Source organism: Zeus faber (genome assembly GCF_960531495.2).
Source record: "Zeus faber genome assembly, chromosome: 15".
NCBI lineage: Eukaryota > Metazoa > Chordata > Actinopteri > Zeiformes > Zeidae > Zeus > Zeus faber.
In genome coordinates this window covers 17,565,286-17,592,785 of record NC_137194.1, presented here as the reverse complement: position 1 = coordinate 17,592,785, position 27,500 = coordinate 17,565,286, and the positions used below count along the sequence as shown (strand labels likewise).

The 27,500-nt window shown below is 44.3% G+C and overlaps 3 protein-coding genes across 3 annotated transcripts in view; 2 read left to right on the top strand and 1 right to left on the bottom strand.

Annotated features, from left to right (window-relative positions):
• Positions 1-3,235, top strand: part of LOC307241228 (tumor protein D54-like) — a gene marked incomplete at its 5' end in the record, with an annotated part of 5,058 nt that extends 1,823 nt beyond the window's left edge. The window contains 5 exons of the mRNA XM_080015268.1: positions 56-157; positions 574-600; positions 868-903; positions 1,236-1,284; positions 3,104-3,235. Coding sequence (XP_079871394.1) covers positions 56-157; positions 574-600; positions 868-903; positions 1,236-1,284; positions 3,104-3,196 — 307 coding nt within the window. The 3' untranslated portion in view covers positions 3,197-3,235. The remainder of the gene's footprint in view (positions 1-55; positions 158-573; positions 601-867; positions 904-1,235; positions 1,285-3,103) is intronic.
• Positions 3,236-4,476: 1,241 nt separating this feature from the next.
• ppdpfa (pancreatic progenitor cell differentiation and proliferation factor a) lies at positions 4,477-7,797 on the top strand. The gene is made up of 5 exons (XM_080015492.1): positions 4,477-4,638; positions 6,587-6,690; positions 7,031-7,108; positions 7,187-7,274; positions 7,414-7,797. The coding sequence occupies exons 2-5, from the start codon at positions 6,636-6,638 to the stop codon at positions 7,541-7,543; spliced, it is 351 nt and encodes a 116-aa protein (XP_079871618.1). The 5' UTR covers positions 4,477-4,638; positions 6,587-6,635; the 3' UTR covers positions 7,544-7,797.
• A 9,774-nt stretch (positions 7,798-17,571) lies between these two features.
• nol4la (nucleolar protein 4-like a) overlaps positions 17,572-27,500 on the bottom strand; it is a gene marked incomplete at both ends in the record, with an annotated part of 16,472 nt that continues 6,543 nt past the window's right edge. The window contains 10 exons of the mRNA XM_080015482.1: positions 17,572-17,810; positions 17,901-18,090; positions 18,394-18,513; positions 18,831-19,019; positions 19,235-19,420; positions 19,508-19,800; positions 20,638-20,779; positions 23,239-23,348; positions 23,915-24,026; positions 25,449-25,604. Coding sequence (XP_079871608.1) covers positions 17,572-17,810; positions 17,901-18,090; positions 18,394-18,513; positions 18,831-19,019; positions 19,235-19,420; positions 19,508-19,800; positions 20,638-20,779; positions 23,239-23,348; positions 23,915-24,026; positions 25,449-25,604 — 1,737 coding nt within the window. The remainder of the gene's footprint in view (positions 17,811-17,900; positions 18,091-18,393; positions 18,514-18,830; positions 19,020-19,234; positions 19,421-19,507; positions 19,801-20,637; positions 20,780-23,238; positions 23,349-23,914; positions 24,027-25,448; positions 25,605-27,500) is intronic.

Below are 27,500 nucleotides of genomic sequence, written 5' to 3'. Positions count from 1 at the left end.
TCTGATAACTTTTAGTTCCTTGACCTTCATATGTATTTGTCCACTGTGGCCACAGCTATAAGAGGACCCAGGAGACCTTCTCTTATGCTGGACAGGTGACTTCTGCTGCACTGTCCAGTGTGGGCATGGCCATCACCAGGAGACTGGCAGACATGAGGTACCTTGAGGATTTCAACATTTATAAAAACAACATTTGATTCTCTGCCCTTGCTCTCTGTAATGATGTTATTTTTGTGGTATACAGTAATATGTTATGGACAGTTATAATTTGTTCTGTTACTGCTCTCGAGCCAAATATTGTGTATAACATACATGCATGCATGCATACATACATAACCCACTTAGACAAATGACACTGTGCCTTGTTACAGGACATCCTTTTACAAATGAAAAGCTCTGCGGTGTTCTTGCTTAGCCAGTGAACATAATCCACTCACAGTAGTACATCTGCAGTTGCGCAACAATAGGCGATTAGTGCGTCATTCTCAGCGCGGGGAGAAATGGAGCTGCGGTGCCATTATTTGTGACCTAACGTTGTTCTTTTTCCATCTATCACCTAATGCTGACAAACAGAGCTCTGCCTCTCCCAAGCCCACCTCGGTAAGAGCGGGTACTGGGGTCGGCGGGTTACAGCAATGAAACTTATCGTGTTTTATATTCTATTCCTTTGTGTTATGACCAATGCTTGACTAGAGCAGAGTGATAATAAGGACCTCGAAAGTGGAATAGCCTTTAAGGTGTCCAAATAGCCATCATGTGAATATATGTGCCAATTAATATGATGGACATGACAGTGAATGTAGTGATGGTGTTTTCTTAACTTCCTGTTGTACTGCTCTGTCCTTTTCCTCTGTCTCTATCACACAGACCCTTGGGCCACAACATCAGTGTGCCTGCGATGAGGTAGCGCTGGATGCACATTCTAACTGTTTCATGATGACTAAGACCAATTCTAAACTACACTTCTCAATGCTAAAAGACAAAACAGCCTTTTTTTTCCCCTCATGAAAAGGTTTAGCATTTTTTCTTGCAGTTACCTTTCCTCGTATTTTGTATATTAATAGAGAGATTGGGGAAATTGAGAAGCTCTTTCAAAAGTGCGTCGTATGCATTTTAGAAATTCTTTAGTAGTCAAACTGAAGAATGAAGCTATAGAATATTTCCAAATTGTACCAAATGGCTTTTTACTTTTCTTTTTTATAGATTGTTTTTTTTCCCCCCCTGTGGTTTCCTAGACACTCATCTACATTTAGGTCTTTTGAGGAAGTCGTTGGCAGTGTGAAGGTAGGTTTCTCAGTAGAGCCCATACACACACACACAGACACACAGACACACACACACCTCCATACACAACTCACAAAAAGTTAGGGATATTCGGCTTTCGGGTGAAATTTCAGGATGAACCTAAAATGCACTATAATCTTTACAGGTGAACTTAATTTGACCTTCTCTAAACTTTTGAATGCCCATGTCTAATTGTTCAATGTTTCAGTACTTTTTGCACAATTTGCTGTTCTCTAACAAGGAGCTGAACAGCAAAATTCACAACAGGTGTTTGATCCATGAATCGACCAATACATTTCCTGGTTCAATTAGAATTGGTATTTAAACAGTCCTCTTCATCATGCTGTTCACATTTTGACATCATGAGACCAAGACGACACCTAACAACTGATCAACAGTACCTGGCCATTGTGAGGCTTCAAACAGGATGTTCTCAGAGGGAAGTGGCCACTGAGCTTAGAGTGTCACAGAGTGTCATCAGCAGGTTGCAACAGAGATACAGAGAGACTGGAAGAGTCACAGAAAGGCATAGAAGTGGACGTCCTTTGGCCACATCACACACTGATGAGCGCCTCATTGTGAACAGTGCCCTGCGGAACCGGATGATGAATGCCACTCAACTCCAGGCACATTTAAGGGAGGTGAGAGGCATCCAAATGTCAGACCATTCAAAACCGTTGACATCAGCGTGGTCTGCGTGCTAGACGACCTGCAGGGGTACCTGACCACACCACCAGGCACAGGCATCATCATCTTGCACGGGCCAGGGAGCATTTACGCTGGACGAGGGACCAGTGGCCTCATTGCTGTTCTCTGATGAAAGTCAATTCCCGTTGAGCAGAAATGATGGCCGCCAGCGATGTTGGAGACGTCAAGGAGAGCGCTATGCATCAGCCACTGGTGTCACCAGACGAGCCTTTGGTGGTGGTGGTGTTACAGTGTGGGCAGGTGTGTCTAGTCAATACAGAACTGCCCTACACTTTGTGAATGGTACAGTGACAAGCCCATACTACCTGAATAACATCATTCATCCAGTCATTGTGCCCCTGCATGAACAACACAGGCCTAAGATCATCTTCATGGACGACAATGCTCCAGCTCATCGAGGTCGCACCATTAGGGAATGGCTGCTGGAGACTGGGGTACCTCAAATGTAGTGGCCTGCACTTTCTCCAGACCTGAATCCCATAGGAAACCTATGGGATCAGCTGAGTGGCCGTGTAGAGGCTCGTAACTCTGTGCCCCAGAACCTCAATGACCTGAGGGCCGCCTTTCAAGTAGAGTGGGGTGCCATGCCTCAGCAGACAATAAGTCCACTTGTGAACAGCATGAGACGTCGTTGTCAGGCTGTAATTGATGCTCAAGGGCACATGACAAGTTATTGAGACACTGACATTTTTTGCTGTGGTAAACCCACCACTGTTGTTGGCTTTTGTTTCAATAAATTGTTTGAGATGAGGAAATCACCATTGCATGCTTCTACTTAAATGCCCTACTTTCATGATATAATATCACTGTAGCGTGAACTTTTTACATTTTCCATAAATTTCACCCGAAAGTCAAATATCCCTAACTTTTTGTGAGATGTGTCGAAGAGTGTGTGTGTGTGTGTGTGTGTGTGTGTGTGTGTGTGTGTGTGTGTGTGTGTGTGTGTGTGTGTGTGTGTGTGTGTGTGTGTGTGTGTGTGTGTGTGTGTGTGTGTGTGTGTGTGTGTGTGTGTGTGTATGTATGTATGTATGTATGTATATGTATGTATGTGTATGTATATATATATAAAACACTTCTTTATAAATGAATAAGCCATCTCCACTTTCTTCAGGGGAAGATGACCGGTGGTGGCTCAAATGAGGGAAACACTTCTGGGTTTGAGAAACAGGCCTCGCGTCGCAACTCAAGAGAAGGACCCTTCTAACTCTGTAGGGAGGGGTTGGTTCTCTGCCGTTGTGTCCCAGCGCTTCCTTCATCCAGTGAATAAGACTGTTAGCACTTTCTTTGAAATGTCGTTAAAACCCAGTGTGTAGGAAGGAGGTTTTCATGCAGAACTATTTCTTTTCTAAAAGCCCCGTAAATGTGTTAACATTCCTAAATTGTCAGGGTTCGTGTGTTTTCGGCGTGCAGTGAACCCATCAATCTTTGAGGTCAATGAACTGAGATTATGCAATTCTTGACATTGATACTGTGACTTGAGGCTATCCTTTTTAAAAGGAGGGATTTTTTTTCCCCAATCTAAAAGTATTTTTGTACTTCCACATTTTTGCAAGTAAAGTAAATTAAACAGTGTATGGCGTTTTGTCACTTCTTGAAGTCATTGTGGTTTATAATGTGATAAAATAAGAGAAGATTTGATTTTATTAATCCCCGGGGGAACGTTTGGATTTCAGTTTTGTTTTTTTTTTCATTATTTTCTTATAAATTATAATCTTCAGTGGCTGGGGTTGTTGGATTGGATGGATGGATGGATGGCCAATAATAATAAGGTAATGGTATAACAATAAATGGCAATACACAGTAAAACTCGATGTTAACTAGAGGATGGAAACATTAAGAAAAAATGAAATATACCAACAATAAATCACTTCTAGGTCCTAGTAAAAACGAACCAGGCTCTGTACTTTCTAACATCAAAATGAATAGTACTAATACATCCAAGAGTTGAGCTCGGGTCTACGCCACTTTCACCTACACAGTGATATATTGCAAAGAATTTAGCTCGGCAAAAGGCGTGTTCCCTGACCGGGAATCGAACCCGGGCCGCGGCGGTGAGAGCGCCGAATCCTAACCACTAGACCACCAGGGAAGGCTGAAGATGGCAAGAGATTATTCCGAGAAAAACACAAAAATATGTAGACTTCTAGAGACCAGGTTGACGTTGGGGACGTTTTCGTCACACACATAAACACACGTTTTATCACACAACATTACCCCCCGCGGTGCGCGGTGGCACAGCACGGCCCCGCGGACATGAGCCCTTGAGCCCCACTAACCCGCACGACAGCCTGCGGGGTTAAGAGCTTTTCTAAAGCCCACGCCCGTGACTCGCCTCCTGTCCTCAAGCTCCAACACGTTGCTCGAGTCCGTGTCCTGGCGCAGACGCCTCACGCCAGGGACCACGCCCCTAACCGCGCCCACCGCCTCCCCGGCGTGTCCCTCTTCCAGCCCAGCTCTTATAAAGACACCCGCGCTGGTGTCTCCAGCTACAGAGCCAGTCCGCTGTGGTCCGGTGACCGTGACATGTCCGAGCGTATACAGCTCCAACAGATGGGCCATAACCACAACAATTAGATTGTTCCCCTCAACATCGAGCCTTTCCGACAGCGCAGCGACCGCCTTGATCCCCTGAAGCCGAACCAGCAGGTAAGCTTTCGTCTTTTTGAGAAATCCCCAGACTCCCTTTAAGAACTAAAGTTGACTATAGTTTTTGTCAAAGCTATTACATCTAGCGGTGTGCCTCCTAATTTTTCTTTAATCGTTATTTTACATATTGTATTGTATTGTATTCCATGCTTTACACCAAAACCCAGTAGTGTACACACTAGAGGCTTTAGCTCACCACAGGGGATAACACATCTTTGGATTCTCTGGGATAGGACGGGGGTTTGGGCCTTTTTTGTTTGTAGGAAAATACAATAAAAGAAATCCATCTTTGTCACGGACAGTTGGTAGAAATTCCTCTTTTTCTTAAAAGATCCGCGCCGGTCTGTAAGCCGAAAACTGAGAACTTCCCATGCTTAGCTCGTAGCTACTCAGATGGGGGTTCTAATTCTACCGAAGCCCCTCTTGACGTAGAAAGGGGCTTCAAATCGGAATGGCTTATTTCACCACGTGTTTCCTGAAATAGGCAGCTCACAACGAAACTGACTGCGTTGTCTTATTTCACTGTTTGTGTGTTAGTAGACCCATCAGAGGCCCAAATGTAATGTGCAAAGGCACTGAAAAGTGAGTTTTGCATAAGATCTTGAAAGTTTGTCTGGGACTTGAAAATCCAAGTTAAAGTCCTTTAGTGAATACAAGGCAGTTTGCAAAAGTCCAGCCATTGCTTATACAATAATAATAATACAAGCTTCCTCTTCCTCGCAGCTTGATCCTCAGACTTCATTACAGTACACAAATGTATGTTCACAAAATTGTAAAACAATGGATAAAGTCAATACTGTGTGAGTAAATCGACAGCGTGACCATAGAACCTATATGATGCTCAGCTGAATATTCTTCGGTGCCATGCCATTGTTCCCGGCCCATTATTCCGAAATGCCAATAGGCCGAGAAATGTCCCATTGGACATGGACGACACCCTAACCCCCTAACCTTAACCATCTTTAACGTTATACCTAAACCTAACCATCTATGACCTCATTCCTAAACCTAACCATCTATAACCTCATACCTAAACCTATTGGAACGATGTGCCCCCTATTCGTCTACATTGGTTAAACTTTACACTGCGATGCCAACACAGACACTGACTAACGTAAAAAAACGATTTTCTGTCATTGTGAACTATCGGTTTACCTGTCAGGTGTTCTACCTATGTAGTTCAAACTAGTATTAACCCGCTCCACAAAATCCCCAGAAACATCTGGAGCCTGCTGTTTTCAGTACTTCAGTGGTGTCTGGACCAAGAAGCAAAGTAGCATCAGCATCTTAGCGTCAGCATCTTATTTCGAAAGACTTTTATTGTGATGCCAGGCCTCGTCTTTGCGACCTTTTAAGACATGTAAGACATACATGTTGGCTCAATATATATTTCTATGATTATTATTATAAGGTAATTATTGAAAATATTCTCTTTCACAATCTCAGCCCTGGTATGTGACATGTACAGGTGGTCTATAACGCCAATGCTGACTGTAAGACCTAAATGGCTGAATATAGATTTTCCCCTGGCACTGAAATTGACATGATTTGCCAAACACTAGGAGGATCACGCAGCTTGTGCATGCACCGGTCCCCCTGTTGACCCCCCTCCTCCTCCACACCGGCACGTACACAATGTGAAGTCAGGCCGGTAATTTGAGTGAGAGAGAAACCTGATCACCTCCAGCCAGCTGGTTAGGCATTCTGGGCCAGAGCATGGCAGGATAGAATGAGGCACTGAGGGCCATTAGTTGAAGTGTGCCCTCTTTTTGAGAAGGCTGTCCTACCCATTCAAATATAGGATAAAAGATGCGGAAAAATACAGAAAGGAGTGAATCAACTAACAAACTTGTGTTTGTTTGTTTTTTTCTTATTTTGTTCCAGTTTGGATCATCATTTTTAGTTGGTTAATAAGTTGTTTTTTTTTGTTTGTTTTTTTCCTCTCAAGGTTACCCATTTTTATCTTTAAGTGGTTTTACCATCCAAGGTCGGAGAAAATGGCATCAATTCCATCAAGCGGCTCCCTCGTCGCCACTCACGATTACTACAGAAGTGAGTTGGTATTTGGCAAATATATATTGTTTTATTTATTTATTCATTTATTAATTATTATTTAATATTTCATTATTTTATTTCATTATTTTATAACTGCAATACGTGAGTAAAGCAAATGTCCAAATCCCAAAAATGTAATAAAAAATGTGCAAATGCAAGCTTTGCTCATGTCCAGAGCATGGTGGATACGCCAGCTTGATGTAATCGTCTATCTGTGTTTATCTTTCTCTGTTAAAATCCCCCAGCCGGCCTGTTTGTTTTATCCGCAGCAGGCTGTCTATTTAGTCTGCGATAAGATGTCCCTGAAACCTGTTTTGCTGGGTTGTTTGTTTTCCAGGACGCCTGGGTTCCACTTCCAGCAACAGCTCCTGTGGCAGTTCTGAGTACACGGGGGAGGTCATTCCACACCACCCAGGTATGCAGAGAACCCTTTGTGTTTCGTGTGTCTCCCTCGTGTCTGTTCTGTCTCTGACGTCTCGCTCTGTTCCTCCAGGTCTGCCGCGACAGGACTCTGGCCACTGGTGGTCTTCTTTTTTCTTCGGGAAACAGAACCAGCCCGGCATGCAGAATGAGTCTCACAAGTGAGTTCGTCATAAGTGACATAAGCGTGCAACTTCTTAAAACTCATTGAAATCACTTTAGCCCTACATGCATTCCATGTGGACACTGCGATGGCTTTGTTGGACTAATGCTGAAACACAATGTTTTCCTCTGTACCAGGAACGGGACGTACACAGTGACAAACGGTCAGGTGACTTGTATCGCCAAGGAGATGGTTCTAAAGAAGCAGCTCAGTGAAAGTAGTGACATTGGGAAGTTCGAGCCAGCGAGCCCTCCGCCGGCATCCTAGATTCCAATGTGCCTGTCGTCCTTCCAGCCCGTACATTCATCGTCCCGTGTCCTAGGTCCAGCCATCGAAACGTGTAGTCCAGACCTGGAGATGTAGAAGATGGTGGCTTGTTTTTATACTTGCAGTGATTGTTTATACATAGTGTCTTTTTAAAATGACCAAAAAAAAAAAGTCAGATGTCTAAAGCTTGTGTTGACTTTTTCATGCTGTTTGTTACCTGCTGTTAAATAAAATGCTTCCAGTCAATATGGAAATGTTGCAATTGTTTTATTTATTTATACTGACTAGTTACCAAGTACCAAGACATAGTATTATATACAGTATATACTTTTTATTACTGTATAATGTGACATAATATCATCACATATATATTTGTTGCTCCAATCATGGGATCATCATATAACCATATATGGTAAGTTGATGCTGAGTATATCACAGTATATACTGCTTTTTTGTGCAGGTGATATTATAACGCACTTTATATTCACAGGTATTCATATTCATTGACTCTTTACATAACACAAATAAAAGCAACAATAAAACAGGGAGAAAAAAACAGCAATTTGATCAAACTAAATAAGACAAAAAAACTAAAATACAACTTACAGAGCGGCATGATTTGTTATCCTGGAGAAGGTCATCGATCGTGTTTTAGTGAGGGAAGTAATAGTGAAGCCAAGCACCTATGATCACCAAATCCAATAACATGGTGTTTTATAAAGAGCTGTCTGAAAAATATCAATGTAGCCCAGTTAGTAAATCAACCTAAGCTGTTTAACTTTGACGTGATTAGCAGTTAATTCTGGGCTTATGCTGTTTACATAACAGACGCCACTCACCTGTAGGTGGATATATATATATATATATATATATATATATATATATATATAGAAGGTCACCTGTGGAAAGCTGCTGGTAGTCTGCTGGAAGAACTGGGTTAAGATTACGAGAAGGATGGAAATACATATTCTTATTTTATTAATTCACCAAGCAGAAGAGCACATTTATACCTCGACAACGATCCTGACTGTATACTGTATCTGTCCCTCGTTCATTCAAGAACATCTCCAAATTAAAGATGTCTTGCAGAAAACACATTTCTCGGATGAAGGTAGAGTTAACTTACACTGTAAGCAACTCCATCCAACTGTGAATCATTCAATGAAGGCGGAGCAAAGCAGAGCACATTTCATCAGGTCTTCCTCTATTAGTTTGCTTTTTCTCTCTCAAAACTCCAGCGTTGATCCCCGATAGTACGATCTTGCCTTTTCTCTAAGAACCAGGTCGATCATTTCTACGTTGATGTTTCTTGTCACCGATGAATTTAAAGGATAAAGTGTTGGTGCACAGAGTGGCTTCGACCTGACAAACATTTCACAACCTATACACACAGCCGCGTTGAGACAGGAAGGTGATCCCAGGCGACGTGCATTGTGTTGTGCATTGATCTTCCTAACGCGCAAACACGGTTTCGATATTACTGCATGTCACGCTCACGCCATTTCGATAAGGTCGCCGACAGGTGTTCTGCCCCTTTTTTTTTAAAACCTGGCACGCAGCCATGTCTGTCCAATAAATGCATGAGTCACCGGCTGGTTCCCTAAAGCAAATCTATTCCTGGTGTAGCGGGAGAAAACCACTTGTGTCTAAAAGAGTCCTCTGCTCCAAATAAAGTTCACTGACACGGGGGTTTGCCGCCCACTCGGTGCCCACCCAGCCGGCCCCGTGGCACGAGTCCCTCGTTCTGCACCTCAAAGGACACCCTGGGTCACTCTGTTCAGAGTTTATGTGCACAAAAGAGAATAAATAGAAAGGCAGTTGAACGCGAAAAGTCAGGGGGGGGGCGGGGGAAACTTCCTGACAGAAGGTGTTCCCAGAATACCAACCCATTATCTACAATCCATGATGGAAAATAAGCAGCAGATTTCACGTGAATCGAGTTGAAGCTAGAAATGGTTTGTTGTCAGTGAATCGTGTGCATTAACACCTCGGTAAAAATCGACACTTTGTTTGTGTTGTGCTCACTTCTACTCCATTTGGATGTGGCTCGTCAAGAAAGCGGCACGGAAGAGGGGTCCGGCGAAACTTAAAGGTGCAGTTCAAGCGTGGAGAATTTAGTGGCGTCTAGCAGCGAGGTTGCAGATCACAACCGCTCCCCACGGCGGTGCAATGTGGCGGCCTCCGCGGAAGTGGTCGCGAAACCTGCAAAATAACTCAGAAAGGCCCTCTCCAGAGCCAGGGCTTGGTTTATCCGTTCTGGGCTACTGTAGAAACATGGTGGTGTTATTTTCACGTGATTATACAAAAACAAACTAAAAAAAAACAAACTCTTGAATCTTGAATCTTACACATTAATTAAAACATACTTATGAATATTATATTGTATTTCTGCCGATTCCGTTCTGTAAATTCTACAGACTGCACCTTTGACCTACATATTTTCCTGGACCGCTCCCGTCTGTCACATGGGGGTAAGAGGGAAATCTGGGGCAAAGGCAACTGTGACTCGGAGCCGCTGAGTCCGAGTCCTTTCTTTACAACACTACTGTGTGGATAAGTTTTCACAGCAAGCCTCAGAACTTATTATTAATATATTACTTCAACTTATTATACAGTATTATATACACCGCTCAGCCACTCCATTAAAACCACTGACAGGTGAAGTGAATGACATTGCTCATCTCGTAACAATGACACCTGTCAAGGGGATATATTACGAAGCAAGTGAACAGTCAGTTCTTGAAGTCGATGCGTTGGAAGCAGGAAAAATGGTCAAGCGTAAGGATCTGAGCGACTTTGACAAGGACCAAATTGTGATGGCTAGACGACTGGGTTGAGCGCATCTCCGAAACATCATGTCTTGCGGGGTGTTCCCAGTATGCAGCGGTTAGCACCCACCAAAACTGGCGACGAGGGTCATGGGCCCACCATGGGCTCATTGATGCACGTGGGGAGCAAAGTCGAGCCCATCTGGTCCGATGCCACAGCAGAGCTCTTTTTTTGAACCCTCTGTCTGTGAAACTTCCGTCCTCTTGGCAACAGTTCATGTGGCTATATTTGATCTGTGGCATCCTGGAGGGAGAACGTGCGCTGTGGGCCATGTGTAGGAGCACGTGTCATTACGGACAGTTTTTTCAAGAGATCGAGATAAAACGTTCCGTTCCGTGGAATCCCGTCTCACCTGAATTGATGGTTTCTGTGCTTTTTTGGCTTGACTTGGCTTCAAGCCCTGGCAGTTCAGTTCATTTAGTGGACTTTCAGATTGAGGAATTTAAGTAAACCTGACAAGCGGGTTTAGCCCACAGTCAAAGTTTTTAATATTATCACCCAGTTATTATTACACTTAAGACAAATCAGTAAAAACATAAATCAAAAGTATGATTTTTAAAAAAGTATATAGTATTAACAGCCTTATAATCTTGAATGCAAAGGGCCCAATGTAGATATATACATGGATAGCTGTACAGATATAGATGATCCTGTGATCTGTTTTAAAATTGTGCTCTTTTTGTGTAAAAAAGGGAAGCAGATTGATCTGTTTATTTTTATTATAATTATTATTTTTTTAAATTAAAATAACATACAGTTGGTGTCGCCAGGATAGTGGCCGATGTCACGATTGCGTTTCTGTGTGGAAACACCGTCCCCTGTCCAGCGGAACAAGTGTCATGTCACATTTATTTATAAAGCGCTTGTTAGCAGCACATTCTCAAAAGGCTTCACGAGTGTCACGGTTCACATAGCAACCAACGACAAAGAAAAAACCCTCAGCAAAACCGACTGGGGGAAAAAAAATGAAAGAGGAAGAAGGTTAAAGTACAGTCGCCGAACCAAGGTACAGTGAGGGGGTCACAGCGTTTGCAGCCAAATCCATTGAGTCGCTTCTTATAGAATGTGGGATTCGAGGTGATTCTCTAGGATTCAGCTCTTCAGGTTTGGCTGAAAGAGCTGACGGGATGGATGGTAGCCACAGGGGAGGCCCATGTGGAACCAGTGGCACTCAGCAGCATTGATGCTCCTTAACAGGGTAAGGGACTGGTCAGGCCTGTACGGCATCGGTGGTGGTGATGACTGCAGAGATGGCGGTCGAATGGTCCCGTCTGTGCGGTAGCTAAGGGTTATCACTGCACATGGATACATGGGATAGCGGTAGGCTGAGGTATGGAACCCTCTGGAGTCGTTGTGGGCTTAATTCAATTAAAAAAATATATATTTGGTGAGAGTTTACTGAACTATACTCATCAAATGCTCACACTGGCACTTGTGGTGGTGGTGGTCACGGCTGGGAGCCAATTAAACCAGTTGGAGGTGGTTTTATGGAGACCCCTAACCCAGACCCTAACCCCACCTGCACGAAGAAGACACAAAAATGAATTTTGACGTTCTAAGATAACACATACTTACCTTTTATCCTCTTGAGGGTGGCCAACACACTGCGGCCCGTCCTCCGAGAAATTAGGACGTAGGGTTGATTATGTCAAGTTGTTTGACGAGACGAGGCTTCTGTGTGTAGCCCCCCCAATGATCAACGCAGGCTATTTAACATCAGAGCTCATGTATTGACATATTAAGCGGTAGCATTTGTAATACTACAGGGAAGTGGTACCTACAGTATAAGCTTATGAAGATTTTTAACTTTATAAATGCAAGGCATTAAATTTACAGTAATACATAACAAAAGTTTGAAAGCATCTGTGCGATAGTTGAAAGCATGCAGACTTTGCTTTGAACTTGCATATCGCTCATTATAAAAATTGCTTTGTGAAATATATATATTCATAGAATATTAAATCATTCTGTACATATTGTTGGTTTGTAGTTTCTTTTTTTCTGACAGTACCATCAACATAATTAATTTCCGTGTGCATGCGTGTGTGCGTGCATGCGTGTGTGTGTGTGTGTGTGTGTTGCACTGTGGGATCCTTTACTTGAGCTTTTATCCAGGTACAGCATCCATGTCCCACCTCTTTGTGTCTGCTGCTCTCTTGTGGTCTACGACTATTAACAGTAAGATAATAAAATTGTACTCAAATAGTTTGACTGGTCATACATATGGATACATATTGTGTATTATTAATTATCGGCTATAATGCCTGGCAGAGATTAGTAATTGTGGATCGATATAGACGGACGGACGGACAGACAGATAGATACAGTAGATAGATAGATAGATAGATAGATAGATAGATAGATAGATAGATAGATGGATGGATAGAAAAAACTGAAGCCTTCTTTGACTTTGATAGCTCATCGCACTATTTTATTCAATTACTGACATCTCAGGAGAAGAATAGAGCCTTGCAACTTGCTGTTGTTTTTTCTTTTTTTTTTTTTTTTTCCTTTTTTTTCTTTTTTTAACCATAGCGTTGATGCAACACTGAAAAAGCTATTTCCAAACAAACACAAGTCCCTCGTTAGTGATATGTAAAAGGCAGAGAGAATCCCACCCGGACGGTTTTGCATGAAACATACAAATGAAACGGGGTTCAGCCATTTCTTTTTTTTTTTTTTTCTTTTTTTTTTTTCCTTCTTTTAGTCGTTTCACATATAATAATAAATATTCAGACGTATAAACACTCCAAGAAATCAAAATATTAAGTCACAGATACTGGAAAAAGCTCCACTTTGAAATCACAATGATAAATGTACAAAACAATAGACATCTCTTATAAATGTTATGGTTTTTCGGTAGAGGCTTAAACACCATTTTTCAAAAGAGATCGATGGATAGAAACTTAACTGGGAGATTTCAGTATTTCCTGAGGTTTATGGGTTCCCCCTTTGAAGGCCAGGAGAGGGGAATGGCTTTTTTTTTTTTTTTTTTTTTTTTATTGTTTTTTTTTTTTAGGTTACCGAGGAGATATTACAACGCGTCCAAGTGTACCTCCAGAGGGTACCAGTCAGGTTAAGGGCGAGGAGTTTTCCCTGACATCATGGCCAAAAGAACAAAAAGGATTCTGAGCGATTTACTGTTAGAATGGATGTACCGCCATGCTCGCTTTACTTTGCTTCATCGATCTTTGAACGGTCCACTTCGAGATGTCGTGAAGCCCCCTTTTCACTTGCTATGATGCGCTAAGCCCATTCCCCCCAGCCCCACCCCACCCCGCACTACCCCACCCCACCCCCACCTCACGCCCCCAATTGCCAGGGCCCACCCCCACAGTCCAAGTGGTCACATCTGCATTTGATGAAACCCGAGAAAGAAAAAAAAAGAAAATCATTTATAATTAAAGCAAATGTACGCAGATCGGGGTGTGGTCGAGTCAAACAAGGAGGAGGAGGGAAAAAAATAATCAATTTGAAAAAACTGTACATGTAAACATCACACTTTCACTGAGTCCAAAACCAGAGGGAAAAGAATGACAAAGCTTCACACTGGTATACAGTATAACCCCTTGCACAGAGCTACAGTCTCTTTTCAGTGCAGGATAGGCAACAAATAAAAATAATATAAATAACAGTAGAAGAAATACAGAGCACCACCAAATGAAGTTAAAACAGGCAGGGGTTAAAAACCACTTTGATTTTTTTTTTCTTCCAAAAACAGTGCTGTACCCACAGGAAAATGAAATGTCTTTTATCACTCTTTGTACAGCTATACAGTACATATATCTGACCACTTTAGCAATCCACAAACTACCAGGGCATTTTTATTTAAACATCAATACGTTACATTTTTCCAGTCAATACAAAGATAAATTTGATTGGCCATTAGGAGAAAAAAAAATGTCTACAAGGGCTTGGCCTTCGATCACAGTAACTCCAGCATGGACCTAAAACGCTTGCTCGGTGACACCCAACAGATCTGCAAGCAAAGCATTGGGAAGAGTGACGGCGTAACAGTGGAAAAAAAACGGCACCGCGTTAACTTTAGGATCACTTAGTCGGATATTAAATGTTTTTTCCGGAACATATTGGTGTGATTGTTATGGCTACTGGAACAGGTAGTTAGTATGACGCAGCTGGAGAAGCAAAGGAAGACGTGTAGAGCCATCCCAGGGGTCCCAAGTACATCGGCTTCATTCACCAAGTCAAAGTATTAAAAAGTGTAAGTTCAAATTGGGTTTAAAATCTTTAAAAGCAAAAAAAAAAGCAAAAAAAAAAAATTGATGGGGAACATGGTTCTGCTTTTAAATTCTATCTTTGCAAACATAAAGAGCGCTCCCACACCGAATAACATGGCCCAGTGTGCTATTACTTCATCAGATGTAGAACTGAAAGAGATATACTTTAGCAGGTCATTTAAAGACACACTTCACTGTGTCGTGTTGCCTTAATCCTGAGCTATAAAGTGCTTCCAAACTTGCTTGATAGATAATATCGTTGACATTGGAAATGTGAAGCAGTCCAATCACGGGCGTAACTAGTGAAAGGATCATCAGCCTGATGCTTTATCCGACGCCAGAACAGCTCAGTCGTAGCAAGTCCATGAGTGGAAATGCACGGGTGCCAAGACACTGACCGTGTATTGTGAGTTGTTAATAAATTTCCTCGATTTGTGATAAATACAGAAATATATTTCTCTAATATTTTAACTGGCGACAAAAATCAAGTTGACCGCTTGAAGAGTCCTTGTCTTTGTTTGGAATGTTTCAGACCACAGAATAAATTATTCACAGAATCACATTTGTACAAAAAAAAAAAAAGAAGCTTTGAAGGGGCCACTCCATTTCACACAATCAACAAAAAAGAACATGACATCGTGTTAATGCCAATATTAAGATTAAAAAAAAAAAAAAAGTAACTCAAATTAAATAAATTACACCAAACACCACCACATGTACACACACACACTAACACGACTGCTTTTGTGCTGAGTTCTCTGCTGATTCACCAGGAAGTGTCCTTTTCGGAGACTGTGCTCTAGATCTGGCTGAGAGTACTCCGTGTGCCCTCGGATCACACACACGCGCGCACACACACACCCTAGTGGCTAAGTTGTCAGCGTAAACCGTGATGCGATCACATCTTTTTTTTTTTTTTTTTTTTTTTTTCTAGGATTGTCTTTGCTTTCTTTTTAAACAGTGTGTTTGGAAATGATGGACGTGGGTGGAGGATGCGGAGATGCTCGGGGAGAGGAAAAAGGGTTTGGTGTCATGACGGGGAAGATAAAGAGATGCCGGAGCGTTTTTTTTCGTTTTTTTCTTCAAATTAAGAGGCCGAGCAGCCCCTCCCCGCCGCCGGGGTCGCCGCCGACAGAGAACCCAGATGGCCTCGACAAGAGCGGCGTTCTGCACTCACAACCATGCCACAGATCTCACCTGACGGTCAAAGAGGGCTACATGTAAGCTCGCGTGCCAATTGAACTTAGGAAAGCCAAGAAAAAAAAACCATTCACGGAACAATTTCTGCCACAGAATGACCCAAATACCTCTGAAGTACAAAAAAAAGGACGTTCAACAGTTAAGTCTCGTATTTCCACTAGGTCCCTTTTTGCTATTCACGTCTGAATGATTGGCCCCAATCAACGAAAGTGCCTCAGCGATGAGGTTAGAATTAAGAGAGAAAGATCACAACAACAAAAAAAAACATTGAATTCGGCTACAATGCTGCGTGGGATATAATATCTTCTTTTCTCTGCGGTTACAGGACGACGTTTCAAATTGGAAAAAGGACAGCGGTCACGGCGCCTCTTTCTTCGCCCAAAAACTTAAAAAAAAAAAAAAAAAAAAAAAAAAAGGCCCAAGCCCTAATCAGGACTCAGAGAACATTAGATCGACCAAGTCCTATTTCCATTAAGCACTCTTTTACTGATTATCTCAAATATTGCACCTTTTTCTTTTCTTCAAAATTTGACCGGTTAGCGTCGCTCACGTGCAACAGCCTTAATAATATATGAACCTCCTTTTCCCTGACAGGTGTCTGTGACCTCACCTTGCATACCCAAGCTTCTCAAAGTTCTCCTCTAGAGCCCCCTGACTTTTTTTTCGTCATGATTAAATGGCCGGCAATAATAATTCATTCTGACATAACTGAAAAAAATGTCATGGTAAACAATGAGTCTTCGTCTCCCGGCACGCACAATTAAGGGGTCGGCAAACTACCGCAGTAGAAGAGGAGAAAGGGAGAACCGACGATAGAAATGAAACTGATTCCCCTTTGATTCGACCGCTTTGAACTCCGTAGCCGCGACCGCGTCGACAAAGCTCACGAGTCGGGTCCGCGTTTTTATGCGTTTTTTGTACGTCAGCGCGTCCTAGCCTTTGAGGTTATCAGTTTGGTGGCAGATGACCACATCAGTAGCAGCAATAAATGTAAGGAATTTCAGGAAAGCCATCTTCCAAACTATACACGATAGGAGCGAACGCTCAGGTCTTTATTTTTTTTTTCACCTTCTTTTTCTTTTTCGAGAGACATAAGAGACACCGCCGATCTGACCAGATCGTGCCACTAAGGTACGACACATTTTACAATCCTGTAATACGAAAAAAGGAGTGCACAACACCAAAGGCTCTACCGTGTTACTGTGTAGTATTGTGCACTTTAGTCACTTCATTACCGAGTCGCTTCGTAGGTAAACATGACAAGCATCTTTCATGTACGGCGCTCGAAAGACCTGTGCCAGGAGTGTCGGCGTAAAGGTGTGCGGACAGGTCATTCAAAGAGTGAAACACGTCTGCTGCTAATTTGTCCGCTCAGTTTTCCGCAGCTCGGCTTTTTTCTCTGCGCAGATCAAAGATTTCAGACCTGAGGAGGATGGAGGTTGGGATGGTGTGGATTAGCCGGAGAGGTGGCGATTGGTTTGAGATAATGAACCGCTAAGGTTAAAAATGAACCGGGTGCTTAAAGTAAACAGACATATCTCAGCCTGGGAATAGATTCGGATTCTTTTAATTAGAAAAAAAAAAAAAAGATGGATTAGGGGAAGGTAGCGTACCCACAGGACCCGACAGCGCACTGCGGTCTCACCCTTCACGCCATACTCGCGTCTTGTGTGGAACTCCTGGTCTGCCCCGGAACGTGTGACTGAGAGTGATGCCGACGCACGGCCCCGGGAGAAAGTCTTGGCGCGGCGCGGCCTCGGCTCAGTTCTGCTGGATGATCAGGTTTTCCAGCTCGTCCGCCGAGCGCAGGAGGAAGGCGGCGCTCTCCCGGTAGCGGCCGATGAGCTGCCTCACCGCGGTCACCTCGGGGGGGCTGAGCTGGGCCGAGGCCCCGCCGCCGCCGCCGCCACCGCCGCCGCCGCCGCCACCCTGGCCCTGACTGTTGGAGCTGGAGGAAGAGGAGTTGGATGCCACAGACTTCATACTCAGATCCGTGGGGCCTGGGAAGAGATGGGGACAGGGAAGGGAGAATGAATGGGAGGGAAACGGATACAGATATTTCCGAGTACAGAGCGACAAACGCCACGCACCGTTTGTTTGTGTGGCGCCGGTGCTCTGCTGGTTGCCGCCGGCCGTCCCGTAGCCGCGCACGTTGTAGTTGAGTCCTCCGTTGGTGAAGAGCAGGTCCTGGGCGTAAGCTGAGGCGGCCGTGGAGAAGCTCGTCGGGGCTACAGCGGCGGGCTCCCTGGAGGTGGGCTTTTCCACACCGGTGGGTTCATCCTGACAAATGGAAAGATTGAGCACAGTTCATCAATTTTCTCTCGAGACAGGTATTTCTCCGGTCTCCGCCTTTAGTATCCGCTGTCCTTCATGTTTATGTTTTGAGTATACTCTCCCACACTTGACTCAATTAAGGTGTCAAAAGAATGTGTAGCCCTTCATAGTGTGAGCCTTGCAAAAGCAGAGCTGCCGCCTAAACCCGAAGGACCGGGGGTACTTAAGGACTGTATTGAATAACAATGGCTCATTTCCAAATGGTCCCGTGGCACAAAGTCACAGGTATCTTCCTGGCACGACATTTACCGTTGCTTGATAGACATCTAGCCGCATCCTTTTGGCAGCGTTCCGAGTTTCGCTCTCGCAGGCAGCAGCGAGGATGTTTTCGGCCATGGCAGAGGTGAGGTGAGGAGGCGTTGGTCGAATCTGGTGATGGGGAGCAAAAGGTTTGTCTTACAGAAACTATATTAAATACAATTAAATAGAAGTAAAGGAAAAATATATTAAATATTAAGGATAGATTGATGTTAAATCGCTTTTGGATATCAGTCCGACTGCAGGCTAAAGGCATCCCCAAAATACCAAGACCCAGATCAAACATGTACAATATTAAAGCAAAGTGACTTCATTTTCGGACTTTCTGACACATACAAGCATGGTAGATAGTTCTAATGGAGAGAAAGGCGCCGAATGTGGTGTCTGTCTATCCTATAAACTATTTCACAGCCCTGGCCGTCTCGTACCTCAAAACCGCCCTTCTTCATGCGGCGGCAGGATTTGAGGTAGGTGCGAATGCGCTTGCGAGAGCGCTCTTGGAACTCCGGGAACTGGCGGCTACAAGACTCGATGATGGCCTGGATCTTCTCCTTGGGCTGCTTGGAAATGGGCACCATCCGGTCCAGGTTCTCATCCACAAACAGTCTCACAAACATCTGAGCGGCATGCCGGGGTCAATTGGAAACCAGGAGAGGGGGAATTGAACATTTCGAGAAAGAAATTAAAGTTTAAAGAGACAGTGACTGACAACGTATTACCCCAATATTGTTTTGAAAATGATTTGGAACACTTTATGCTCACGGTGGTGAAAATGCATTACCACAATGAAACACCCAGGAAAACAAAAGCCCATCTGATTGGATTGTCTTACATTAAAAGCTTTCAGTCTTTCCGGGTCCATGCCCTCAGCGTCGTAAATCTTGTCACTGTCATCGTGGTCATCATGGTCGTCGTCATCGTCATCGATGACCTGCGCCCGGCCGGAGGTCAGATCTTCTGCACTCATACTCAGCTCAGTTTTCACAGAGTCATAGCTTCCCGAACTGTACTGAGAAGACTAGGGACAGACACAAAGCACGCCATTACTACTGATCACACTGCACACGCACAGTTCGACCAAGTTCTACCATCAATGAGCCCTTACTTTGTTGCCGTATTCGGTTTTGAGGGGGCGCTTCCTGTTGGGGTCGGCCGGGTAAGAAGCGAGGGGCGAGCTCCTCGCCGGCAGGAGCCGGTCGCTCAGATTGACCGGCTGCTGGTCCTCTGATGAGGACGAGGAGGACGTGGTGCTGAAGTCCAGGGGGGCAGCCACCCCGTTCTCTGTGACCTCCCCGTATGGGGCCACTCCATCTGGGGGGTTTCCACAGGCAGCCAGCGCCTCCGGGGACGTCAGGGCCGGCAGCCCATTGGCGCTGCCGCTCTCAGAGGAGTCGTCATCTGGACCAGGGGAGGAGGGTGGGAGCGAATAAGAGGAGAGTGTCTGTCTGGGTATAGGTGGGGGGAATATCAAGGGCTTTTGGTGCAAATGTGCGTGAGTGAGTGTGGGGGTTGTTCTCTATTAGTAAAGAAAGTGAATATTGGGGTCATTACTCATATAAGTTAGAGGTATGAGAGGGTTATCTCCAGTGCTTCATCAGTGGTGGGGAGGAGGGGTACAAAGTACCATTGTAGGTGGGGGATCATACGATTGCTGCTGTGCATAATACAGAACTGCTTAATACTGCTGTGATGGTTTTCTTGTAGTAAATGCTGTGTGCCAATGTGGAGGTGCCATTTGTTTTCCAGAGGAGAGAATATCTTGCTTTTCATATGTTTTGCCTTCATTTCACTGCTGTCCTTTGTGTTGCCTAATCTGTGGAGGTTACTGTAGGCTTTTGCCCTACTTGTCTAAGCCTGCGCCCCAAAGAGAGTGGGTGGTCACGGTGTTGCAGGATGGACAGCGGCTGGGGGTGTATTCTGACCCCTATGAGAGTGGATTTATTTGGATTAGTACCCTAAGATGGGGCACAAGCTGTTTCCTGTATAGCACAAATCTGTCCTCTTCCCATACAATGGTTCAATAGTCCCCCAAGCGATTGCTGATCATTCTCCAAAATAGAAAGTAACAAGATATGTACTATTGACACATTATTTGGTCATCATATCATTAATGAAAAAGATCAAATTTAAAAAAAAATAAGGCATATGGGCAAGCAACACATGACCATTCAAGCTCAGCCCAAACAGGCTAAGCACCGGTCCATGCACACAATGCAGGCCATGAATCCGTCTTACCGTCCTCCTCTTTCAGGTTGGCTGGTGGGCTGGGGACCCTCTCTCCATTTCGGGGGCTCAGCTCAGGCACTGCGGGCGGCTCAGCTGGGACCCAGGCGGGCTCAGCCGTCTCCATGTCCTCGCTGCTCAGCGAACTGTCATACTGAAGGGAGACACCGTGGATGAGAGCGTTTGAACGCAGTGTTTGAATAATGTGCATCGTATTGGCGTCCCAGAAGAGTTAGAAATGTGAGGTTCCGTCTCTATTCAGCACAGGAATGCCTTTTTTCGTTGTGGCTCTTCACACCATTTAGCGGATCCCTGACCGTGTAGCGCAGAGAGAACAGAACAAGCTTCTGCTTAAACAATAAGTGTGGGAGCATTGCTATGTATCACCCTACAATGGAGACATTCCATAGATGCTAAATGAAGCGTGGCATAGACAACGGTGGAACAAGGGGTATGCTTGAAAAGAGAAAAAATATACTCAAAAGGGATTCCTGAACATATAGGCTTTAAACTGTGTTCACAATTCATGACAAGAATGGGAGAAAAGCCTCTTGGCCTAATATTTACTCAACAATGATTTGGTTTGTGATTTCTCGTTCGCTTGTCTCATTAATTAATGCACGATAGACCAAACAAAACAGAGATGCCATCACACATCCCCAGACGTCTACAGGGCGTTTGCAGAATGGGCGACTTCTGCGTAATGGTAGCGCAGCAAAATTACACTTGTCTCATTCCCCCACACGAGCGCACAAATAGGTCTGGGCTCCTGGGAATGTGCGGCCCTCGGTAAGGGTTTTGAACGGGACCTAAACACTCAGTGACAGCCCTATTAGGTACCAACTGAGCCATGTTGTGAGAGAGAGAGAGAGAGAGAGAGAGGGAGAGAGAGAGAGAGGGAGAGAGAGAGAACTATACATCACTGAAAGTAAACAAAACTTGATATTTAAGATCTGCAATAAAATTTACAACATAAATTATTCCTCACCCCACTCGTGAATATTTGCGAACCTACACTAGTTTAGCACACTGGTCGACCCCCCCCCCCCACCCCCCCTTAAAGCGGCTTAAAGTCGTTCAAAGTTCATTCCAATGCATGACAATAAAGGCTTTAGTGGAAAGGGGATTGGGAATAAAAAGGCCACAGTGCAATTCAAGAAAACGTATTAGGAACTGTCACTTAAACCTGACTTCACATAGATTATACACAGTTTTAGGTATATAAATGAGGTTAATTAATTCAAAACAAATAAAATATTGCAATGTTTGTATGTGCCCCATCTCTCTGCCACTGGTAAAAAGAAAGATCTTACAGGACCTTTGATACAATTGGACTGAATTAGGTTCACTAAATAAATTACGGATCCTTTTAAGATAAGACATTCAATTCAGTTAATTTTGATACTCTGTGTGTGTGTTTATATACAGTATCTATATGTAGATTTATATGTAGAAAACGATGTAAATATATGTATATTATATATATATATATATATATATATACACACACACACATAGTTTTCGACATTTTGAGTTTAAAAATTCACTTTATATATAGCAACATATAGCAGGTGAAACTTCTCTCTAAACCAAACCAAAACTCAACATGAAAGAAGAAGGTCCATAAATAAATTCTATTCTAACAAATAAGAAAATTATTTCAGTGAATCAGCGCTAAATGCCTAAAATCATGTCGTGGACGCTGAATAAACACACTTCTAACACCCTCCATAGTATGCTGGCCTATTTTACTCACCCTCAAATAGGAGTAGCCGTCAGTGTGGTGAATACATTTAATTAAGAATAGAGTTGAAATAATAATTATGATGCATCGCTCCTTTGGCTCCCATAATAATAGTAATTTCTAGCAGTGTTTTGATTCCTCAGCCGCTTGGGTGGGCACTGAATGACGTAACTGGGAGGGGCTTTGTGACGTCACTTGCTACAGGACGTCGACTAATCCCTATTAACAAGTGAACCACATTGTAATTTTAATTTTATGTCACTTGTGGCAAAGTATTTTTTTTAAATATAAATTAGAATGTAAGTTTTATTTTATTTTATTCTATTTTATAAGATAATATAAGATAAACGTTATTAACACACTGGAGAAATTCACTGTTGAGTGTTTACAGCCGTTATATAGAAATTAATATAGATATATTTTTTTATTTATTATACCAACAAAAAGGCTATGAAACTGATGAACATTTGTTTTATTTGTAATATTGTTCTGTTTGTGTATTGTTATGTGCTCTGCTTCAAATTAAAAAAAAAGGATTTCCCTTTTCTGATTCATCCTGGAAGTTCACTTTACTATTTCACGATGGATGAAAAAAAACACATTAGGGCAAAAAGTACTCAACACATCTAGACCCAAACAGGTGCGGATGTGTGAGCATGCAATGGAATTGGAAATGGAAGATTTTCAAGTTTATTTTTCTATTACAGTGTTGTACTGTACTATACTATACTATACTATTTACTATAATTTACTTTACTATACTACGTTGTATCAAGCCATTCCACACGCTTTTACAAATAATTGCATCATCATCATCATCATCATCATCATCATCATCATCATTACTAAAATAAGGCCGCTGTCCTCACCCTCTCATTGGTGGTCATGCACTGCAGCTTCATCTGCTTCAGGTAGGTGGCAGTGAGGGGCATATTGTAGTCAATGAGGTCCGGAACCAAGGACGTCGGTCTATCATTTTCTGCAAGAAGTTAAAGAAAGGAAACATTTGAACATTTAAATAAACATAAAACAGTGCGATGGTCATTTCAGATGAGATCGTTTTTTTACACTCAAAATGCGTCCGGTGCTCTTCCAAAGTCCTGAGGGATGTTTGTCAAGAGAGAAATAAAACATAAAATAAATCCCTCTCGTGAAACAGAAATCCAAAATGTTCAGCTCCTCACTCCCCAAAGCACTGCAAACTGAATCCGACTCAGAATCAGTTTGAAATGAGGAACGAGGAACAATGTGGTCGGGGAGTCTGCGTTCCTCTGAACCGCCACTAGGGGGACTCCACGATCAGTTTTTCTTGGGGGGGGGGGGGGGGGGGGGCGGACATTGAACTCTTGCTTTTTCAGGTTAAGAGGCTGTTGGAAAACATCCCAAATGGTTTTCACAATATGCTGAATGTCATCTCGCAGTGATTGGCGCAGCATTTTTTGCACATTTTCTGAGCATGCACTGAAACATTTCGACGGGCCTGCTTTTGCCTGCTTCCATTTCGATTCCATTCAAAGGCCTTGCTACGCCCGGATGGTGCGTTACCTTTGAACTCTGCCGTGCTGGGGTTGATGTGCATCCTCTTCTGACACTCTCCGCAGCTCATTAGGAAGCGTGTCACCGCCTCTCTGGGCAGGAAGGCATAGGTCTCTGCTATCTGCGCAGGGAAGGAGGAGCGGAGGAGGGCCGGGGTTAGTTCCATACGTGTGTGTGCGCGCGTGTGTGTGTGTGTGTGTGTGTGTGTGTGTGCCTGCGTATGTGCGCATGTGCATGCATGTGTGTGCATGCGTGTGTGTGTGTGGTGTCTAAGCACGGTGCGAGATGATGCTCTGCCTGAAGTTCAGATGCTCCATCGGCACCCGTGGCCTGCTTTCAGCGCCTGCTCTCCGTCTCTACGTATCCTTACTCCCGATATCACAGGGGAGAATAGCTGATGGTCCTGTCCCCTCTTTTTTCCCCCCTTTTCTTATCCTCCTCTCCCAGGTAAAGCTGACTCATATCTATTCCTCTCTCTCACGCTCTAGCTCCCTTCTCTGTTTATCTCCGGCCCCGTGACCCCTCTGGCATTTCTCTGTTAAGTGCGACCTTCACATGACCATGGAGAGGCAGCAGGGGTACCCACTCTTCACCCCCCCACCTACCGCACCACCCTCCGAACCACACTCTGCACCCCCTCCCGCCCCACCCCCACCCCTTTTCCCTGCCTGACCCCTTGAGGCAGCTGAGAGGGAAAGGCCACCCAGAGGAGTGTGTGCTTCCCAGAAGGCCACACTGACAGTTCCATATTATGCCCTGCCCCAGCGGTGCTGCCTTCTCAAAAGGGTACACTCTATGTGACGTGACAGGACCTCTCTACGGGGCAGGGGCACAGGGAGGAATTGGCTCTCTGGTTGCTGCAGTCCCGGGGGGGGGAGGATGGGTACGGCAGTCCTGCTAACCACCCCACCTCCCGCCCCCACCCCACCCCCCACCCCCTGCCCCAAACGCCGCCTCACAGCACAGACAGACCCTTAACGCTGCAGACAAAGGCTCTCGTTTCGTCCCGTGCCACTCGGTGAGGGCACCACACCCGAGAGCACACCTCGGTCTGCGCTGTGCGCGCAGGGTAGGTGGGGCGGTTGGGGGAGGGTCGGGTGTGTGGGTGTATGCCTTTGTTCCAGTGGCTTCCATCACGTGATACAAAAAAGATCGAGGGCTCCTGTGGTAAATGCACTACATATAATTGTATTTACTCTTTTTGTCTTGTGGTACTTTGGAGTTACCTTGGTAACTACCAAAGTTGAAAACAAGAAATCTTGCTCAAGCTCATTAAAGCCTAAGTGGTAAATGTCTCAAAAGAGACTAAATGTGGTGGTCTGTGGGTGTACGACATGTATAGATACAGATCGATTCAGGGCCAAGTGAAAACAAAGAACAGAAAAAAAAAGTCTGGGTACAAGGTTGTTAATTACTCAATGGTATCTACCCAAATGGGCCATTTACATGGTATAAGAGGGAAAATACTATTTATAGGTCATGCTAAAAATTAGTAATTTTGTAGTGGAGAAGCTAAATGTACTGTGTTCATTTTGCTTCTTACCGCCTTGTAGGTCTTCTTCTGGCCTGCATGTTTGGGCACTCTGCCGGGATCAGCACCCATCTCCACATGCATGGCATAGATGATGTCAAAGAAGTCTTCAACCACCGCCACACGCTTCAGGGATGAGTTTTCTTGTGCTGAACCCCCATCCGAACACTGAAACACAAAAACACTCTTGTTTAGCATTTCGTCTTGGGTTAAATATAAATGATATGCCCGTATCATCCATGGCAAAGATGAGGTGTATCACATACAGCTCCCTTAAATAAGGCCTACGAATAGTGAAATGCCCCGACCATGTGATCTGAGCAGGAGAGATTTCTCAGGCGTATGATTCATAGGTCATGTGGTCATAGACGGTCAACAAACACACACTGTCCTGAGCATCCGCTTTCACCACTGGACAAAACTAAATCAACTCATTTGTTTCATCCTGCCCCAACAAAGTCTTTTTCTCTGTTCCTAACGGTCGGAGCAGACATTCTTCAGCACCGTTGCAGGTGGAGTTGATTTGGACCCTCGCTAAGTCGGCAACTGTCTCCGCTCCATCTCTGCAACGTTTAAAAATAACACCAACTCCGATGTATAAGACCAACAGCCCCTCCTACCAGCACCTCTAGCAGGCATCCTGCCTCCCGTACCGCTGACCCTGTCACCATAGAAACTGCCACTGATCTCTCTCGGGCAGGTGTGCAGGGCAGAGGGTCATGTGACATGCCATGGAAGTGGAATCGCTAGGACAACAGCCTCCCTCCACACACAGCATGAGGATTTCTTTCATTTGCTGCTCGGCACCTCTCTCTCTCTCTCTCTCTCTGAATAACTCTCATTTCCCCCCACAACTTTACTTCCATCATCTAATTTCTATTTGTCACTGCGATGCATGGCTGCTTGTTCGCCCATAACCTCAATGTGCGATGATATTCCTGCAATTACTGTGATTTCAACCATTAAGCATCCCAATGAGGTGAGATAGAACAAATACATTTCTTGAATTGAATTGAGTCTCTTATCTATAATATGACTGCATATCTACCACCCTGTTGTTTGCATATCTACAGCTCCTGACATTTGACTGTAAATGGCTCTGAGAGGGCTTCCTTATTTGAGTAAGCGGAGGACCCAGAGTTCAGAAAGTTGTTCCTCTGCCCCATGGTGCCGCACTCTCTCTCTCCCTTCTTTGACATTTCGCCGTTGTTTTGGGGATATGACATTTCATGTTCTCCTCTTCCCCCCAACTGTGCCCCTCTCCTGCCTCCATGTCTTCCTCCCCTACCTCCGTCCCATTCTATCTTCCCCCCTCTCCTTGCCCCTGCTCTCCCAAGTGCGAGGTAATGATCGTTGCCATGGCAACTAAAACCAGCTCACAGAGCGGGTTTGTTTTAATCCGGCCCTCTCTCTCTCTCTCTCTCTCTCTCTCCGTTCTCTCTCTCACTCTCTCTCCCTATAGCCACTCGCCCTGTCAGCGTGGTCTAAATGTGATGATAATAAATGAAATAATAGCAATCCTTCACCTCATCATCACCGCTGTAATCTATCGCATCAGTGGTATCATCACTCCCTGGTGACATCACCATTGTCTCTTGGGACAATAGTGCTGGGTCCATTCACACTGGATTTAGGTAATCTCACACAAGTATAGGGGCGCGGTGCACCCACACCACTGCATCCCCGGCAGAAATCTGCCTCGCCTGACAGAATATCCCCCTCACAGAGGGGGTATTTATATGTTTTGTTTGGGACATTTTCTCTTGGTGGTTCAGGAGTCAAGTCACTACGAGGGGGACACGTGTTGGCATAATCAGCTAATTGGGCTGTATTTGCAATATCCCTGTCACATTTCCACTCTTTCGCTTCACAACGCTGCTCTCCTGAGTCTCCTCTGTCATTTTCCATCTTAGCAGGGATTTGCCACCAAGTCGGTCCATCCACCCATTTACCTAAAAGCATGGGATCCCCAGAGTTGATCTGTAGATTTCCCGATAAGCTAAAAGCAAACATGAGCATTGAACTGTGGCTGGAACCTCATCTGAGCGCTCGTATCGGCGTTAT

What these genes read in the sequence shown, in the direction of transcription:
- ppdpfa (XM_080015492.1), top strand. Translation starts at nt 6,636, where the DNA reads ATGGCATCAATTCCATCAAGCGGCTCCCTCGTCGCCACTCACGATTAC. An exon ending in CACTCACGATTACTACAGAA is followed by an intron (nt 6,691 to 7,030) that starts GTGAGTTGGTAT and finishes TTTGTTTTCCAG; the next exon opens with GACGCCTGGGTTCCACTTCC. An exon ending in GGTCATTCCACACCACCCAG is followed by an intron (nt 7,109 to 7,186) that starts GTATGCAGAGAA and finishes CTGTTCCTCCAG; the next exon opens with GTCTGCCGCGACAGGACTCT.